Source organism: Dendroctonus ponderosae, unplaced genomic scaffold (assembly GCF_020466585.1).
Source record: "Dendroctonus ponderosae isolate FM_Combo_2020 unplaced genomic scaffold, Dpon_F_20191213v2 Dpon_F_20191213_4, whole genome shotgun sequence".
Taxonomy (NCBI): domain Eukaryota; kingdom Metazoa; phylum Arthropoda; class Insecta; order Coleoptera; family Curculionidae; genus Dendroctonus; species Dendroctonus ponderosae.
Genome location: NW_026018611.1, coordinates 9,513,915 through 9,531,837, shown reverse-complemented (window position 1 = coordinate 9,531,837; position 17,923 = coordinate 9,513,915). Strand labels below are relative to the sequence as shown.

The 17,923-nt window shown below is 31.0% G+C and overlaps 2 protein-coding genes across 6 annotated transcripts; both read right to left on the bottom strand.

The window, feature by feature from the left end:
* Positions 1-1,855: 1,855 nt before the first annotated feature.
* LOC109544282 (band 7 protein AAEL010189) lies at positions 1,856-13,610 on the bottom strand. 5 transcript variants are annotated; one of them, XM_048665860.1, is made up of 8 exons: positions 13,526-13,610; positions 7,678-7,785; positions 6,425-6,525; positions 6,147-6,302; positions 3,820-3,917; positions 2,466-2,627; positions 2,237-2,402; positions 1,856-2,174 (listed from the first exon to the last, which is right to left on the bottom strand). In XM_048665860.1, the coding sequence occupies exons 2-8, from the start codon at positions 7,733-7,735 to the stop codon at positions 2,043-2,045; spliced, it is 873 nt and encodes a 290-aa protein (XP_048521817.1). In that variant the 5' UTR covers positions 7,736-7,785; positions 13,526-13,610; the 3' UTR covers positions 1,856-2,042. The 5 variants fall into 5 exon arrangements, with proteins under 5 accessions (XP_048521817.1, XP_019769938.1, XP_048521818.1 ...); XM_019914379.2 differs by lacking the exon at positions 13,526-13,610 and adding an exon at positions 9,502-9,685; XM_048665861.1 differs by lacking the exons at positions 7,678-7,785; positions 13,526-13,610 and adding an exon at positions 9,502-9,683.
* Positions 13,611-14,068: 458 nt separating this feature from the next.
* On the bottom strand, positions 14,069-17,348 carry LOC109544213. Its single transcript, XM_019914281.2, has 5 exons — positions 17,216-17,348; positions 16,558-17,153; positions 16,314-16,490; positions 15,138-15,303; positions 14,069-14,518 (listed from the first exon to the last, which is right to left on the bottom strand). The coding sequence occupies exons 1-5, from the start codon at positions 17,266-17,268 to the stop codon at positions 14,302-14,304; spliced, it is 1,209 nt and encodes a 402-aa protein (XP_019769840.2). The 5' UTR covers positions 17,269-17,348; the 3' UTR covers positions 14,069-14,301.
* Positions 17,349-17,923: the final 575 nt, after the last annotated feature.

Genomic DNA, 17,923 nt, shown 5'->3' with positions numbered 1-17,923 from the left:
TATCCCAGCCAATCAATAACAGTGAATGTGCAGACAGTATTCGATAGATGTGCGTTCAGAAGCCACACACTAACTAAACTTCATCAAACTCATTTATCTCTTTTGAACGTGATACCAATGAACAATTTTATATTATTTTTCAACATACATTCCATTTCTTCTTCAGCTTCTTATTGGTAATTTAAACGCAGCTGTAAATCTGCAGAGACATGAGTTATCCTAAAAAAAAGTGGCGACCTATTTACGCAAGAAATATATGTTCCGTTATTTCTCGCAATAAATACATGTGAAAATCCCCAGCCAACACTTTGACTGCAGCTCACGACTTTTTTATTCCTCGAAAACAAATAAAATATTAAATTATTATCTTTCGCACACTGTCCATCAGGTTTATTGCATCGAGCAATTCAAAAAAAGGTAATAAGTGTTTTTATGCTTGTACTGTCCTAAAACATTCAACAAAAACGGAAATAAAAAGGGATTTAGGAGCGATAAAATTTGCAGGTTATTAAAATCTAACAACAAACAAAGTTGCAACAAAAAAAAGAATAACGGAATGGAATTGGTAATCAGTACAAGAAGTAGTAAAAAGTATGATTTTTCTGAATGAAGTGGTTTAAAGTGTATTGGGTTACATACAGGATGATCCAATGGAACCTTAGTCAAGTTAGCTCAACCTGATCTTGTTCTCAATAAGTTAATTTGGTCTCGTTAGGTAAATTTGATCTCTTTGATTGGTTTACTGCAACAACATTACACAAACCGTCTTACAATGAAAACTATATAAAACAGTTTACATTTTTAAAGGAACTTATGTTATTTCTCGCTCCAAATTGGTAAAAATGTCCTATGGACGTTTTTAATCTATTTAATCTTATTTTCATTTTAATAGTTTATTAAAAATAAGACGTAGTATTTTTGTATGTGTATGAAGAAACTGAAGGAAGCCACAGCCGAAACGAGCGAACAGTAATAACGTACAGTCCAAGACAGTAAACGGTCATAAGAAAGTTGTAAGGGAATTGATAAATATTCTCTATTCAAGTTGTGCCGAATAATTTTTACAAAGTTGTCTTTAATTTAAAAGTTTAGCCTCTGTTTCGTTCCGTTCGTTTAAAAAATTTAGCCTCTGTTTCGAACTAAAAATTTACGATAATTCCATTGAAAGCTTCATTCGTGTTTATAATTTACAATTTAATGTAATTAAATCATTTCATTTTACTCACATAATAGCAGTTTCGTCATGATCTCATATCACCTTACCAGAAATTTTTAACATACTTTATCTTAAACTAATATTTTTTCACACAAAATTACTGTGAAAACTATCAAAATTAACTCAAATGCCTAGTGAAAGCTTTCGAATTGCCTTCCACCAGGCGGAAAGCTCTCATCATACACTAAACATACACCCATTATAATGATACATTGAGATTTGAAAAAAAATTAAACCGTCTCGGAAAAAATAACATGCAATTCCTAGCTGAAAAGGCAAAGTAAGAAACTATAAGTCATATGAACCCGCAAGAGGTTTGCCGTCATCTCAGTAAATATATGAGACCTGGGGGATCGTAACTTATTATCTTTTTAGCTTTCGAGGGCCACGTAATGAAGTTTTTAAAGAAAAATACCCCTATAACGAGCAGGGCTAAGGCGGAACAAAGATGTTTTTGTTTTTAAACGAGTTTCTGTAAGCGTTGCAGCGGAATTATCTCAATTCGGGATCAGAAAACAATGGGGCTTTAAATGATGATGTTTTAGCGCATCTAAGAACGAAGGCTTTGGGAAACTGTTTGCAGAAACGTAAACAGACCTGCCAATTGTAAATAAACCGATAGTCAATGAGACACTTCAGTGGGAAACAGCGGCAAAAGGAAACAACTATATTTTTTATACACCTACCCATTACAGGAATTTTTTGTTTTAAAATGTCGAAAATAACAGTAAAAATATAATAACTTAACTTCACTAACATAGAAATAAGTCGCGAAACAGGATAAACCTGAAAGTCGATGAAAGGTTGTGTGGTTGACTACAGATGATCATATTACGTGAGAAGCTTCCGATCCACCTTTCAAGTTTACGAAATAGCTTACCAAGTCGATAGGAAGAGGAAAAACTATTGTTGAATTCTTTTCAGCCGATATGTTGTTTAAAGTCTGTAGATATCTCAACTGAAAAATTATTAAGTATTGCAAAAATTAGCGATTTTTCTTTTTTAACAGCTGCTGCTCACCTGTATGGCAGCTGGGCTTTGATGAAGCACGTCAGCAGCTTCTTTCAGTGCTCTCGAAGCCTTCATTTCACCCTCAGCAGCAATGACTTTCGCCCTAGCTTCGCGAGATGCCTCAGCTTCAGCTGCCATCGCTCTTTGCAGTTGTTGCGGCAAACTTACGTCTTTTCTGATTACAACACACATGTTAAAGCTGAGGGTGAAATTTGGTGAATTTTAAAACCCTGCTTACATTTCTACCCTTTCGACTTTCACCCCCCAAGGGTCAGTTGCAACATCCAAAGAAGTCTGCATTGCATGAGATATGGCTTCTCTATCCGATAGGACTTCAGCTAAGTTTCTGGTTCCCAATATATTACGCAATGTGGTCATCGCTAAGAGTCTCGTTGAGTTACTAAAATAAGAACAATCTTAATAAGAGCATTTTAAGATATCCTGAAGAAAATTCTCAGTTCTCGCTCTTCAGTTCTCATTGTAAGAATGTTTTGCTGATTGGCGAAAAGGAGTGAGAGCACATTATGAAGAAAATATTTACGCATACTTAGAATACAAACGCACGGAAATTAATGATATGATTGTGATTGTGATTGACTTTTGATAGTGTTTACTTTTGTAAATAAAATTTTAATCGAATTAAATATGAATCTTATAATCCACGGATTATTCCGTTTATTATTATAAGATTAATTCGTCTGTTTAGGTACGAAAGGTATGTACATGAGGAAAATTTACTTTTTTGCAATCAGAGCTGTGAGCTATACCTTGAATTAAACAATATTAAGAGTGGAACTGCTTACCCTTACATAAGGTTTTGTCTCTTTTTTCATCCAAAATTATTTCAACGTGTTTTTTGTCCGTCCGACAATCTAATTAAAACGTTTTTTTTATTTTTCTATTTTTTAAGAGTAAGTGTGTCGACAGTCTGATAAAAACAAAATGTGCTAAAGAAATATTCATTTTTTTATTGAAACTTGCTGCACAACACCTGATAAACCCAAAAATTCGTAAATAGATTTTTAATTTTTTATCGAAATTAAATTTTCCGGCAATATAATTGAAACGAAACTTTCTAAATAAATTGTTTACTTTTTATTGAATTTAAATCGTCCAAGAACCTAATTAAAAAAATGTCCCAAATAAATTATCTATTTTTTATTAAAATTAAGTCTGCCGACAACTGAATGTAATGAAAATTTCATAAATATGTTGTCTATTTTTTTTTCGAATTTAACTCTTGCAACATACAAATTAAAACAATTCTTTCTAAATAATTTTTTATTGAAATTAAATCCTGATGAAATAAAAAGTCTCAACTGCACTTTCCATTTTTCTGAAACAAATACTTCCATTCTTGAAGAAAAATTTTATACATTTTTATTGGTATAAATATCGTTAGACGGATAAGGCCTGGAAAATGTAATTGTAAAGTACAGATTATTAAAAACACAAACAAGATCTAGTAAACTAATTTCCTACTTTTCTATGTGACGATAAAGATGCTAATAAACTTGCATAAAAAATGCAGGGAAACACTACACATGCTAGGTTCGAATTTTGCCACCCTGTATATAATTACCACTAGTTACCTGTAATTTGTAACTTTCACCACTGCATTTAAAGGATCTCTAATTCTATAGTATACCACTGCATCGACGGTGACAGTTACTGAGTCTTTAGTTAAAGCCTAAAAAAATATAAAAATTTATAATTTGTTATTTATTAATTTAAAACTACTTAGTTCAATTTCTAATTTTCTTGTTGCCTTATGAATTCTTGAACACTTTTTAAAGTATATATAACTGTGTTAAAGTATATATAAATTTTTAGTTATGTATTGATTCTACTTGCGCACACTATGGAGAGACACGCACAGAGTAAGAGAAGATAAATAAATAAAGATATATAATTATCCAATTTCATTTTTGGCTTAGCTGCTTTAAACTATTATTAAACAACACAATTGATCATACTCACTTGTTACTGAAGGTATAATACAATTTAGTCAAGTCTAAATACTGATTATTATATATTTTAGAAATCATAGCTCATTAGCTATGCAAATCATCCAATACAATGGCTATTTTATGTTTATTCTATTAATGCTTTAAATATTAGACTTTAAATATCACCCAGGACATTAATTTCATATCTTCGAAATTTTCAACAAAATTTCAAGTATTTCCATTAATAAAATTGGGCTAAATAAAGAACGTTTTGAATATGAATAAAATCTAATAAAGTGCACATCTTCCGCTCTCTTCCTTTCCAATGCATATTAAATTTGGCAATTTTAATGCTTTAAAACTGATCATAAAATTGTATTCCCGATTTATATGCAAGAACTCATCAAACAGTTTACGGCCCCTTTATTTTATGTCTCACAAAAACCCATAAACCGTGATCGTTTGCTATACTTTGCATTTCAAAACTTTAGATATCTGATGGTACCTTTAAAGGCGTCTAAAGTCAAGCGAGAATATACAGAGTGATTCTTCTGATGAATGAATGAGAAGTTTTGATAAATATATTAGGAGTTGATGAACTTTACTTCATAGATTTTTGTGCAGAGCATACCTAATATGTAATAAAATAAAAATATATAAAAAATATTAAAATTGCATACTTTTCTCTTGATTCTGAGGTAAATTACTCAGAGACTGGAAACCCACTATAATTCTAAAATAAATTAAAAAATCAATAAACGACTCACTTTGTTGTCTTATTCGAACTAAATAATTTTTTGATCGTATTTTTTTTCGAAATGTAATTTTAATGACCACTACTTTATGTTTCGCTTGATTTCAAGTTTGCTGAATTTCACACTGTAATTGAAATGTTGCTTGAGTTTACTTTAATTTCATATTATCGGTATTCAACTCAGTAACATTATTTCTTTAATTTGATTTAAAGTAATATTAAATATTTTTTATTGTTTATATAAAATTTGATTGTGATTTGTTGGATAATATATGTAGAGAGAGTGTCTAGCATCTGTAAGAGAGAGTGTAAGCGATTACAGAAAAAGTAAACTACAATTTGAGAAAAAAATTATTACGGAAAATGTTGAAAATATACAAAAAGCTTGTACGGTGAATGCAATTTTATACAAAATGAATATTGCACGAAAGTCTTTTAACTAAAAACAATCCGTCTGAATGCAATATTAATACACAACGTCAACAAACAACAAACAGCATATGCATTTATCTAAAGAAACGTAGATCAAACATAAAAATTGCTATTCGATATCAGGAAAATTAAAATGTCTTGAAAACATGTTTGTATTTTTATATATTTTTTACAGTTATGATTCAAATTAAGGGTGCCTATATAAGGAGATAACTAAGTACTTTACACGCAAATCTTTAGACTGGTCTTTAATTTTGTGGAAAAAGGGTAGACATAAACATAAACTTTTGAACAAACTGATTTTACTATATTTTCAGAATGTCTAAATATTGAACTTCTGTTATTTACTTTAATAAGTAGGCGATAATAAGTACAACGGTGCAGGTTGGTACAGTTTTCATATATAAAGAGAACAGTAGACATTCAGATTTCCCCAAAACTATCTAGAAATTGCCTTAATAGCATTTGATAAATAAAATATAAAATATAAATGATATAAATGATAATTAAAAGTAAAAATGATCGAATATACATTCATAATCGTAGGATCAGACGAAACAATTCAATTGAAATTCATCCAACTCTTGGTTTTCCGATAGCATATTATTCTTCTAGTTGTATATTTTACTTAATAAGCAATTTAGTTATTTAGCAAGGGCTTTTGGCAAGGAAAACACTGCCAGAGATATAGAGCCATATTCATATTGGCCGGTAATTCAAAATAGGAGATTCAAAATAATTCATATATCCAAGAGTATGTACCGATATAAGAGTATGTATTTACCTCTTGCGGAGGAACATCAAAGGAAACAGTTCTCAAATCCACTTTACAATAGCTATCTATACATGGCAGCACAAAAAATATTCCTGGACCCCTAGCACCTCCTGTTCTTAGTCTTCCTAATCTAAATATCACAGCTCGTTCATATTCTTGTACAACCTAAAGTAAAACAGTTTTTTTTTCAATATACAAGTAATTAAATTATATGTGAATATTATTTAAATAAACATAACTAGTTATGTTTATTTAAATAATATTCACATATAATTTAATGAACGAACCTTAAAGCTCCAAAATAGAGAAAGTGGAAATGTAACAATCATCAGCAATACACTTCCAAGAGTGGCTGCAAATTCTACGCAAGCCATAGCGTTGAATTTTTCTGAAAAAAAAGATTATTATAAATCAATCACTTTCTCTCAAACAGGTAGTTAACCTGAGACTACATATATGTATATACGCAATTCAAACTTTTCATTAAATAAACCCGAATGAATAAATATTGTTAGAAAATCAGATAAGCTCCAATCAATGCCTAATATTTGATAGGGGTCGGCCATTTATCCCATTATAAAATGTTTCCTTATCTTAAGATTTTCGAAAAAAATAGACAAATATTGAGACATCAGAGCACTTGTGTCTTGTCGTGTGTTCTATTAATATAACCACATAGCGGTAGGAATATTATTGAAATCATAGATTAAGCAAATTCCAATACTTTCAGCGGAATTTATCCTCCTTCATAAATTTGTTTGAAAAAATATGTACAAGATAGTTATTACTAACTCATTCACTGCTGGAAACATGTGTGGCATAAGCATCATATAACAATTTTCACGGAAGCGTTATATCAGTCAGTTATGAAAATGTTTTCCTCTGTTAATTTTAGTAGAAGTTATGTGTTTGGTAAACATGTCATTTATGAACATGAAATATAAAACAGACTAAAAATGAACAGACATTTAAAAAGTAAACAGCATGTGATATCAAATATACCAGATGGAGTTGTTATTTCGATACATTTTTTTTTTAGAACAAAAATAAAGCCTTGTTAAGTACTTAAATACTTACTTAAATAACTATCAAAATTTTGCGTGCGGCTTCTATTGAACGCTTTTTAACAGTTTTAGTTCAGGAACAATCACTTATTTTGCAAACTTTTCAGATACCGTTCTAAGTATCCACTAACGACCAAAAATAAATTAATGCATGGCTGGTTTATAAAGTGATAAGCACTTCCGATTGCAATGTGTGAAATATTTTAGGTTTCCTTCGTCCATTTTCAATTTAAAACGATATTGCCTTGTTTGAGAGGTCATTGAATAGTTTAAAATGCCTCATTCACTCAGATTTCAGAGAATATGTTTATTTTTTATGGTCTCATTGAGAATTTATATTTGCAAATAACAAACAAAAAGCTTCTTGCATGAAGCAAAGCGATGCATGTTTCTACATACACATTGCTAGTCGATTAGTTATAAAACATCAATAAAAAAGGAGTTCCTTATAATCTTAGGGCTACATTCATACTTACTGTACTCCAAAAAAAATTCGTAGCCTCCAGATTCAGTTCGCCTCCATCCACCTTTCATGCATATAATGCACTAAACAGTCCTTATTCGAATATATCCCGCAAATATTTCTGGAAAGTAATTCGTTTTTCAATTCTATTCAATTTGCTAAATAAGTAATTAATGAACTAATCTGGAAGCAGTCTATTCATTTTTGTGCTGCTGATTACTTGATTCAACAAGGGAATTAGTTTAATTAGCAAATGAATTCCACACATGAACATCAATTAAATTAACCCATTAATGTCTAGAATGATTTACACTGTTTAGTTAAATCGTTCATGTTACACCCACAGCAAGAAAGCCGTAAAATTGCTCGAGGAAATCATCATTAATTAATAAGAAACGAAGTGGGAAATAAAACACATATTTATACGTTGTTTTTGAGTCAGAGAGTAACTTAACATGAACCAAAATATATAAATTTGCTATTAAAGGCTAAGGCTTAAGGGTAAATATATAGATAGATTTAAAGAAGAAGAACTGAAAACCCATTTCACCGATAAATATAAATTGCATACATATTCGTTCAAAAGTTATTGAGTTTCAGAGTAATTGTGAATATTTTTATTGAATAAATTACTGCGGTTTTTTTAATTTTCTGGTTCATAAATTGTATTGTATGAGAAAGATTTAGTAGTTAGAAAATACCGAAAATAATTTTAAAAAGCAATGAAACGAGAAGGAAAATAAATATATTGAAAATACCAAATTTTAATAATTCAGTTGACAAACACCATATATTTTCAAACTTTTCTCCGTTTTCTGAATATTCAACGCATTATTCTTCATTTTTAAGATTTTCCTTGTCAAACGATTTTGAGTTACGGCTGTTTACTTTTATTTTTATGAATTGTATTATAATTATGCCCTAATTAGAAGAAACCTTGCTATTGAAGACTAAGCCAGGAACCCACACAGTTAAATAAAATCTGAATTTTGGTAAGCACTTTGAAAAACTGCATTAATCTGTAAACTTTTTCTTGGAAGATTAATGCATTTTCCGATTGTCCCGTTGCATATTCATGGTTTATGTTTTAAGACAAAATTATTTTAACTTGTAATTTGGCTCTGACTGGACATTTTCTTAAGAGCTACGGTGTTCTAATGAGCGGGATAATTAAAAGTGCTTCAATTTTCCTTGCAACGAACCTCACGTTTACTTAAACCCATTATGTCTACTTTATACAGTGATTTAAATGATGATGACATTTTCAATAACTTCCCCCATCTTATAAAGATGGATATATCACTGAGGCGAAGAAGTAATTCATGCAGAGTTATTCAAGCTTTCTAACGATGTCAGCAAAAGTATATTTTAAAATGGAAATTTATCAATTGCGCTCCATTATGGATAAATTCGAAGCTATAAGACAATATCCAGGATTTTCTCATTGCTTTATCAGCCATGAATTTTAGGTCATTGGGTTCCAAGGTATGAAAGATTTCTCATAAGACGCATTTGTATATTTGCATTGGACTTTATAATTGGGTGTTTGAAGCAAAAACATCACTTTATGGCTGTTTTCTTTCATTATTAAAGTAATAGATATAAATTTAATTACTACTCAACTGAAATGAATTATGTAGGACTTTTTTAATAGTTAAGAAACGTTTTTATTAGTTAGTCAAGACTGTGAAAGAGATCAAAATTTGCGCGTTAAAAGTAATAAAAACATTTGCCATGCCAAACCATTTTTTGAACGTTTAGAAAGATAGTTAGTTGAAGGACTCAAAATCGCTAACGAACTTTTTTCGTTGCAAAAAGCAATAAACTTAAAAATTACCGAATATCCACAAAGCACCGGAAACAGCCGCGCTTATTTCACTAAACATTCATGATCGATTGTAACGCGAATTGGGCCTGGATTGGAAATACCGCACACGTAAATTAACGTCCCGGATAAACCGATGAAAATCTAATCTGGAAGAATGCTAAAGACGCACTAGGCTTACAATTCTAAGACTGGACGATCGGTGGGAGAAGAAACCATTTTTGTCGGCTATTTTTAGGTAACTAATTAGATCTTTTATAGCTTCAAAGGGTGTCAAAGATGAAACAAAGCATATTGGTGGTGATTAATTTGGAGCGAATCATAAAAAGGCTGAAGAAACTATCAATTTTTTCATATCAGAATATACATATAGCATTATCAAAAATACATATTTGACAAGGAAGGTGAAAATTGTTTTCGCCAAAATTTTCGAAGAGAGTATCTGCCCTAAGTCTATTCTATCTAATTGCTTAACTTATCATCACCATAGGCTATTGAATTCACTGGATGTCTGAAATATAGTGCACCATGTGGAAGATTAATGTAAAAATTCTAATTGACATCCCATTCTATAATAAGTTTATGAATTTTTTATAAGCTAACCAGAAACGAGCTCTATTTAGTTAAGTTTCTCGCAGTAGGATGTGAAGAGCTTCACATGATATGTATTTAATATTATTGTGAATACTTAAAGGAAAGATTTCATGATTCCAAAGAGTATACTTTATTCTCAGTGTTAAAATTATTTTTCGTCTGGTCTGGTAGAGATTGATCTCGGAAGAAAAACGTAACATTTATTTCCAAAAATTCAAAACTTTGGAATATGCCACTTTAGAAGCTGATAATAACCATAAGAAGTCAGCAGGTTTTTGTAAATATGGCAAGATTTAGTCTGTAATAGGCAGGAACAGTCATAATTTAACACTAAACAAAAATGTATGTTTCTAACTATCATATTCAAAAAGAAAATCGTTTTTTTTGTTCGAAAAACGGGTCCGCAATATCACATGTTAGGAAAAATGTAGTTAAAAGTATGTTGGTCAATTTGTCATCTGTAATACTTGCAATAGTATAAAATGTCTGTTCTTTTTTTCTTATTGATTAAAAAATATTTCAATATATTTTATAAAAAATGTCTGTTATTTGGAATTCGGTAACTTATGCCGAACTGTTTGGCCCTCAAAGTGCTCATATAAATAAAGTAAGGAAGCATTCCCGAAGTGTCTCTTTTATAGCATATACTGATCTCTTTCTGCTCTTGAGTGTCTTCATTTACTATACCGACTTAGTTGTGATGCCAAAAAATTAAAATAAAAACTCGAACAAATAATGTCATAGCCAATTATAAACCACTAATGACACGAAAGTTCGACACGCTCATCCAAGATTAAACGATCGAATTTCCGAATGAATTTAAATAGTATTTTTAAAACAACCCGCTGAAAAATTTACACCAAACGGCTTTGATGATGACGGCCTAATTCCTGCCGCACTAAAAGGAAAATAAATACTAGTGATATATAACTTTTACGTTACCATTCAGTTCCGGTACTTTTACTAAACAGTTTTGACAGGTTTTTGCTAAGTGCATAGAGAAAGACACACAAATATATAATATATTAGCACTGCTTATGATCGCAAAAGATTCAAACATGATTTATACTGTTAATGCGTCACGTTTTTACAAAACGAGTGTATTTTCACTTCCATTGCACAAGTTTGCCTTAAATATACTATCAAAATACAATTCCAAAGGCTAAAGGAATTTGCTTACGTGAAAAAATGTACAAGTTTAATATTGATTTTTACTAGTATACTTTAATATTGGGATTGTACCCACTATAGAGCGGTTGATTAGACTAAATAAAAGTGATCATGTATTACGAAATTGGACTTTGCCGATCTCTTTAGAGAGTGAATGCTGATAATATGGCAGTATTATAAAGTAAGGAACATACATATTTCAGATTGATTATACATTTCTATCAGACAGGGCCTGGTATAGGGCGACATTATCATGAAAATGATCAAAGGATGCGATCAATTGCGATCTATTCGTCAAGCATCATTCTTACAAAATTGTGCTTGAAAAAGAAGCAAACTCTTTCTCTTCCAGACAACTGTCGCTCAGAAGAAATCCTCTCACTGTATAAAATTCCATTGAAATCAAGACTCTGCTTTATGCTTTCAAATTTGCTAATTTGCGGAAAAAGTGCTGCTCAACGAAACCAAGGTGCAAAATTTCTTCGGGAAAATCGAAACTTAACCAATTTTCGCGTGACTGAAATACTAAAATTATTACCAAGGCCATACAGCACGGTTTGCAAAAGTTTATAGAAAATATTTTTAAAATTTTCATCTGAATTACCACTGTTAATTGAGAATACATATATTGCTCCTATAACGATTTTTTATTAGAAATGTTTTCTCAAAAGAAAATTAATTAGAGTTTAATTTAGGATCTCGCGGATTTTACGCATTCTAAGTAAAAAAGCAAAAAGAAAATCGGAAATCCGGTCTAAAACTATTACTGCGAAACAATACTGTAACTGTTACGGGTTTTCAATTACACAACTGCAAAACGACCGCGAGAAAACTAAAAACATAATTTTTCTACATGCTGAAGTACCGCGACTCATTTTCAGGCCAGTTAAAAAATCGTTAACTGAGATTTTTAAGATCGCGATATGAGAACGTATTTCGCAAATGTATGGCCACCAAGATCACCTAATCTGAACCTAGCGGAGCAACAATAGATCACAAAAAAGAAACGTTGGGGCAAATAAAGGTGTTAAGAAACAATTTTGTAAACATCTTGTCTTCGGTGTCGGAAAGTTTATATTTTATGGGCTCTCTCAATATCACAATGTATTTCGGTTTATTTTCTGATATCTTCAATTATGCTAGTCGGAAGCTTTGAAGAACGCAAATAATATTCTTTGCACATTATTCTCGCTTTCTGTCATTAAGCTCGTGTCGTCTGCATAATATATTATTGGTACTTCTCCAATGCTCAGACGTTATTTCTTACCGGATTTCTTCGGTTTTCTAATGTTTGTCCATTAGTAATGTGAACAATGTTGACCTCGAACCATCGCCTGTTTCAGGCCGGATTAGAGCCAGATTAATTTCATAAAAATTAAATAAAACTAAATGTTTATGTTGAACATTGATTATTTTCCTGCTTAATTAGAGTCGAGGATTGGCGAATACTGACATTTTCCTGTACAGTAGTTCGTACATATTAATTTACTTTAATTACTTTTATTGGGTTCTTTTGCCTTAGACTATCCGGATAGAGGAGTTTCTTCACGAACTTAATGACGAATTTGTAACAAGTGCCTTTTTTATATAAAGAACGAATGCCTTCTATATAGGAAACATAAATAGAATAGCAGTTATAAGTCGGATTCCACTGGGTGATAAATTACATGTTACATTTTGATAAAGAATGCGTTTTTACCCTAAAAAGCATTCGATAAGCAAAAGATTTTGGGAAATGCTCAAAAGTTTGAAACAAAATATTCAAATAAAAATTATCTTAGTTCATGTGATTCCTTCCAATTACTATAGTTAAATTAAAAAGTACATAAATTATTGTTGTTAGGGACTCATCTACGATCTTACTACCTACGATCTTATATAAGATTGAGCGATACTGAATTATTTGTATACTTAGCGATAGTTAATTTTAATAGCGATTAATTTAGTTAAAATAACGTGTTTTTATTATGCAAAAGAAGTTTGCAATAAATAAAACAGCTGCTTTAAATTAAAACAAATAACGTGATAACGGTCGTTAACTTCAGCCGTTAAAAAAATAATTTCCAGTCTAAACGATTCTAAAGTTTTAATTACTTACATAAGGACGATCTAAGTATAGACCATTCAATTTCAGAAGTTTTATGTGTATAATCGAGATTTTAACTAAAAACACTTTGATGGATTTGTGGAATTTGGGAAATTAATCGCAGAAAACTCTTAGCCGAATTGTGGCTGAGGACGGCAATCATACAAATTCATCTTTCAGGCTTACCTTTAATTCAAATCCGGCCACTACAAATAAAGCGTTAGATATGGATTTATTGGACAAAACCTACTTGAAAGGAATTTCTCCTTCAGATTAGTTAATATCTGGGAGCAAATATATCGGTATTTTGACGTAGCTGCTTATAAAAGGCGGAAACCGATGCATTATAATAGCAATGTAGAAATAGCGAAAGTGACTCAACGTTTCGCGTTTCCAATTATAAACAACAATGCGAAACGGCGTGAAACAGAAAACAAAAAATGATCGCATACTTGAGCAAAAAACAATTCTAATGTAAGCACAGTGAAGCCCACAAATTTAAACATTATTTGCGGCTTTGACTTAAAAAAATAAACAGCCAGATCATAAATTTGAAGCCCATCATAAAGTTTACCCGTTGTTGCAATCTTAATTTTAGAATTTGTTAGTTTTTACAAGAATTTGTTTTTGCAGCGGATTGATGATCTGATTCGAGCAGTTTGGCTTGGAACATTTCTACACTAAAAAGATTTATTTGGGTAATCAATTAAATGAGAACAAGAACACAAATTTGGTTTACTATTTATTAACCTAAAGTTTTGGAAGGACACACATGTATTTTCAGAAGAAGTAGCTACTATTATAACTTAAATAAAAAATTCAAGAGAAGAAGTTTAATATTACAGTAGTACGATAGGTACAGTAGAAAACATAACAATGTTGAGCTTTCGGTGTAAATGTAAATATCACTTATAGATATAATAAAATGAAAAAAATTAATAAAAGTTTTTCAAATAATGTCACTAGGGTGCTCTCTTTCTCTGGTGTCTCAATGCCAAACTATTGCAGTATATGGGAGCTTTGCTTTTGCAAATATAGCTTCCAAATTTTGTTAAATCGTTGTCAGCCAGTAGAAGCTCTATCTTTGATTTACCTCTGCCCAAATTAATGGTCGTTGGAGAAATTCCACTGTTATCAGAATCGGCGTAATGTTTGATTTTGGTTTTCGTCAAACGGTCGCTAGAAATATAATAGTAATTTCTGATATACGTTCAAAAATGGTAAATGTGTGGATCTATAGCACAAACTTAGAAAGCTGTTTAACAGGGATTTTTTCAAACGCTAAAAAGTTTTTTGTTGGCTGAAAATTTGGAATAAAATAGTATTTGTGTTTTTTTTAATGTTTATATTTTTTGTTATCTTTCATTTATAATACTTGTGATGTGAATTAAATAATTGCGTTCTTCAAACAAACACATTTTTTAAATCTTAAGTTGAGTATATCTGGCTCGGTTTTACACATTCAAATTTTTAATAAAAAGATATTTCTATTTTTTCTGAACGAAACTATTCGATTTTAATGACTGGTTTCATGTATATACAATCAATTAGTAAAATAACATTAATTTTAATAATAATGTAAATTTTCTTTGATGAAAATTTTAATCATGTTTTCAGACTTTAGTTGCGGTTTAATCTTTAACTATAGAGTGTGAGCTACTCTTTGTTCCCGATGTGCAAAAATTAAGTACCCTATTTTACCCGCAGTATGCCTAGTTTGTTTACTAGACTTTTCGAACGCTTTCAAATTCTCTAAAATACGAGGTTTTTTATCGATATTTACTGGGTTTAAACTTACTCGGAAAACAACGTTGAAGCTAAATTGAGCGTGGATCCTTCCATAGCCTTTCCACATAACTTGCATAAACTTCTACCAAAAGTGTCTTTTGTAACTGGTTCGGGAAGTTGCCTTTTATTGAGCTTGAATTGATGGATGCAAGTGTGCTCATCTTGGGCAATTTCCCCTAAAGGGATAAAAGCTTTAGAAGTATACGATTTATCTGCCTATACACGATGTGACGAAGCTAATGATCAAAATGATAGCGCATAAACACATGTTTTCAAATGTTTTCAAGCCTAATGCTCTTTTAAAAATGATTTTTCATTTTTTAAATCGACTCGTTTTCTGCGATTTTTAGAACACTATTATATTAAATATGACAATGTACTTTTAACCAATTACTGCAATAGAAAATTTTCACCAATTTTTCCTCCTATTAGACACCTGAATCCAGATTTTAATGCAATCAAGTCTCTTTTTTTATTACATCAAAAAAGACTTTTTGTTGCAAACAAGATCACAACAGAGAAAATATTTAGACAATGTTTCTAAGAATATTCTATAATCCTTAGGTGTATAAAAAAAAACAAACAAATTCTTCTAAGCGAATTCGAGGAATTATTCCAACATAATTCAGACAAAGTTATGAAATATACATATGTATACCAAAGAGAAATGCAAATTTGAATGTTTTTGGTACCTATTTATTGCAAAGTTTGCTAAAATATGTTTTAAAATCACCCATGAATAATGAAGTTTGCTAAAAAATGTTTTAAAATCACTTGTAAATAATGAAGAATGCGGCTTTTATAAATGCGGCTTATATAAATAGGAAATTAAATTTTATTTTAGCCTTACAGCAAAGTATCTTTATGCATTCAATCAAACTCAAATTTTCAAAAATTCAAACTAACCAACTTGTCTTGCAACCAATTAAATTTACAACTTGATGTCCGCAATAGTTTATGTATTACACTTAAAATTTAAGCTTTGAAGAAAAAGATATACATATAGAATGACAAAAAAATAAGAATAAGAAATAGAATAAAAATAAGATAAACCGCACTAAGCAAATGCAGCAAAAAATGAAATGAGGTCGACCTGACCCTGACCTAAAACTCAAACAAATAACTCCTGAATATAAAATCTGCTTGGATGATTGATTGAATACTTAAATTGAAACAAATGATTTACCGGTGACTTCATTAAGTTTTCCTATATGATGGGTATCAAAGTAATGCTCTTTCCTGAATTCTGGAACAGACAACTCGTCATAAACAGGAATATCTTGTTTACTATGTGCAAGAAATGAACTTCCAGTGGGTCCATAGTTCGATAATGATGTAGCCGTCGTCCGAATATTTTGAGGATCTTGCAATATACAAATAAAATTGAGTTATGTTGTCTTAGAATTAGTTACAAGAACGGAAAATCTCACCTAAGAGAACATCTACAGTTTCGCTATCGCCAGCTCCAAGTTGATTGCCTTCTTGGTATTGCTCGTCTTCCGTATAACTTTGTAATTGTTCTTGTAGTTTTAAGTTTTGTTCTCTCCGATATTTTTCATATAACTTTCTTTGTTGGGTTGGTTTAAGTCCGACTTCAACTGGTAAGCTCTTAGCATGCACTAACTTTAAATTATTTGGCCTTCCATGACTCAGATCTGACCCAACATCTTCTTCTTCATCATCACCATCATCATCATCGTCACTTTCGCAGGTACATTTTGTTAGTGATTTCCGTATTAGGTTGTCCTCATTTTCCAAAGCTTTACCCTTTTCCAGATAATTATTGTAACTAACACACGAATTTGGTCGCTTAAATAATGTAGGTCTCGGCACTCTTTTACTATCGTAAGTACAATAACAAGTATTCCTACTCAAAATGTGTTTTTCTTTCACATTTCCTCTGGTTTTTTCATTATATTTCAATCGAGGCGATAAATTATTCTCTGGGTGTAAGATGGCATTAATACTGGACGAATCATTTCTTGAGTGCCAATTTAATGAAGTCAGAAGCCTTTTTGGAACAGGGCTGTTTTGTTAAATAACTTATTAGTATCCGCACTATTTTATTCTGCTTAATTAAATACTTACCAGGGGCATAATAATATGTTTCGTTTATCGCTAAAATTTGCATTCGAATTCATAGAGGGGTTTATTCAGATAGTATGCGATCTATTCGAATATTCACCAGACAATGACAATAGGCGAAGTTACAAGGGAAATATCACCCAGGAAACCCTAATGGAAATTTACAATACAAACACACCCCACCTGTGTCCATTTGGAAGGCGAATCGGTAAAACGCAAGTGGGTATTTAATAATTATACACGAGGGCTAGAAAATATCAGTTACTTTCTATTGGACTATATCAATTAGATATTTAAAATATCTTCCTGGTTTTTACTTGTTATATTTTAGGGTTTCCTAAATCAGCACGAAAAACATTTTGTTTTGCACATTTTTCGAAAGTTTCTAAAAATTCGCCTGATTTTTATATTCTCGCAGTTTCAAAGCAAATACTTCACACTGCTGTGCATTATTCAGTCAAAAAAATGTTGAGAGATTAGGCGCCTCTACGTATAACGAATTATTTCTAATTAAAAGGAACTGTTTCCAATATATTTGTATTATTATATTATTATCTTTCAATTGCTTTCGGGTACACTTGCAGTTTAACGTTAACGAAAAAACGAATTTAAAAACCTTAAGTACAAATGTATAAAAACATTTCATTGCATGAAGATATTACTCGCTAGTACATCCAATAGCAAATTCGATGTGGAAAATAAATTCAGATA

Excerpts from the sequence above, each read along its gene's own strand:
- LOC109544282 (XM_048665860.1), bottom strand. The coding sequence starts at position 7,735 with ATGAAAGGTGGATGGAGGCGAACTGAATCTGGAGGCTACGAATTTTTT. Across the intron at positions 6,526-7,677 it reads CGAATTTTTTTTGGAGTACA|AAAAATTCAACGCTATGGCT; the intron begins GTAAGTATGAAT and ends CTTTTTTTTCAG. Across the intron at positions 2,175-2,236 it reads AAAGCCCAGCTGCCATACAG|TTGAGATATCTACAGACTTT; the intron begins GTGAGCAGCAGC and ends ATAATTTTTCAG.
- LOC109544213 (XM_019914281.2), bottom strand. The coding sequence starts at position 17,268 with ATGAATTCGAATGCAAATTTTAGCGATAAACGAAACATATTATTATGC. Across the intron at positions 17,154-17,215 it reads AACATATTATTATGCCCCTG|CCCTGTTCCAAAAAGGCTTC; the intron begins GTAAGTATTTAA and ends TTAACAAAACAG. Across the intron at positions 16,491-16,557 it reads AACTGTAGATGTTCTCTTAG|ATCCTCAAAATATTCGGACG; the intron begins GTGAGATTTTCC and ends GTATATTGCAAG.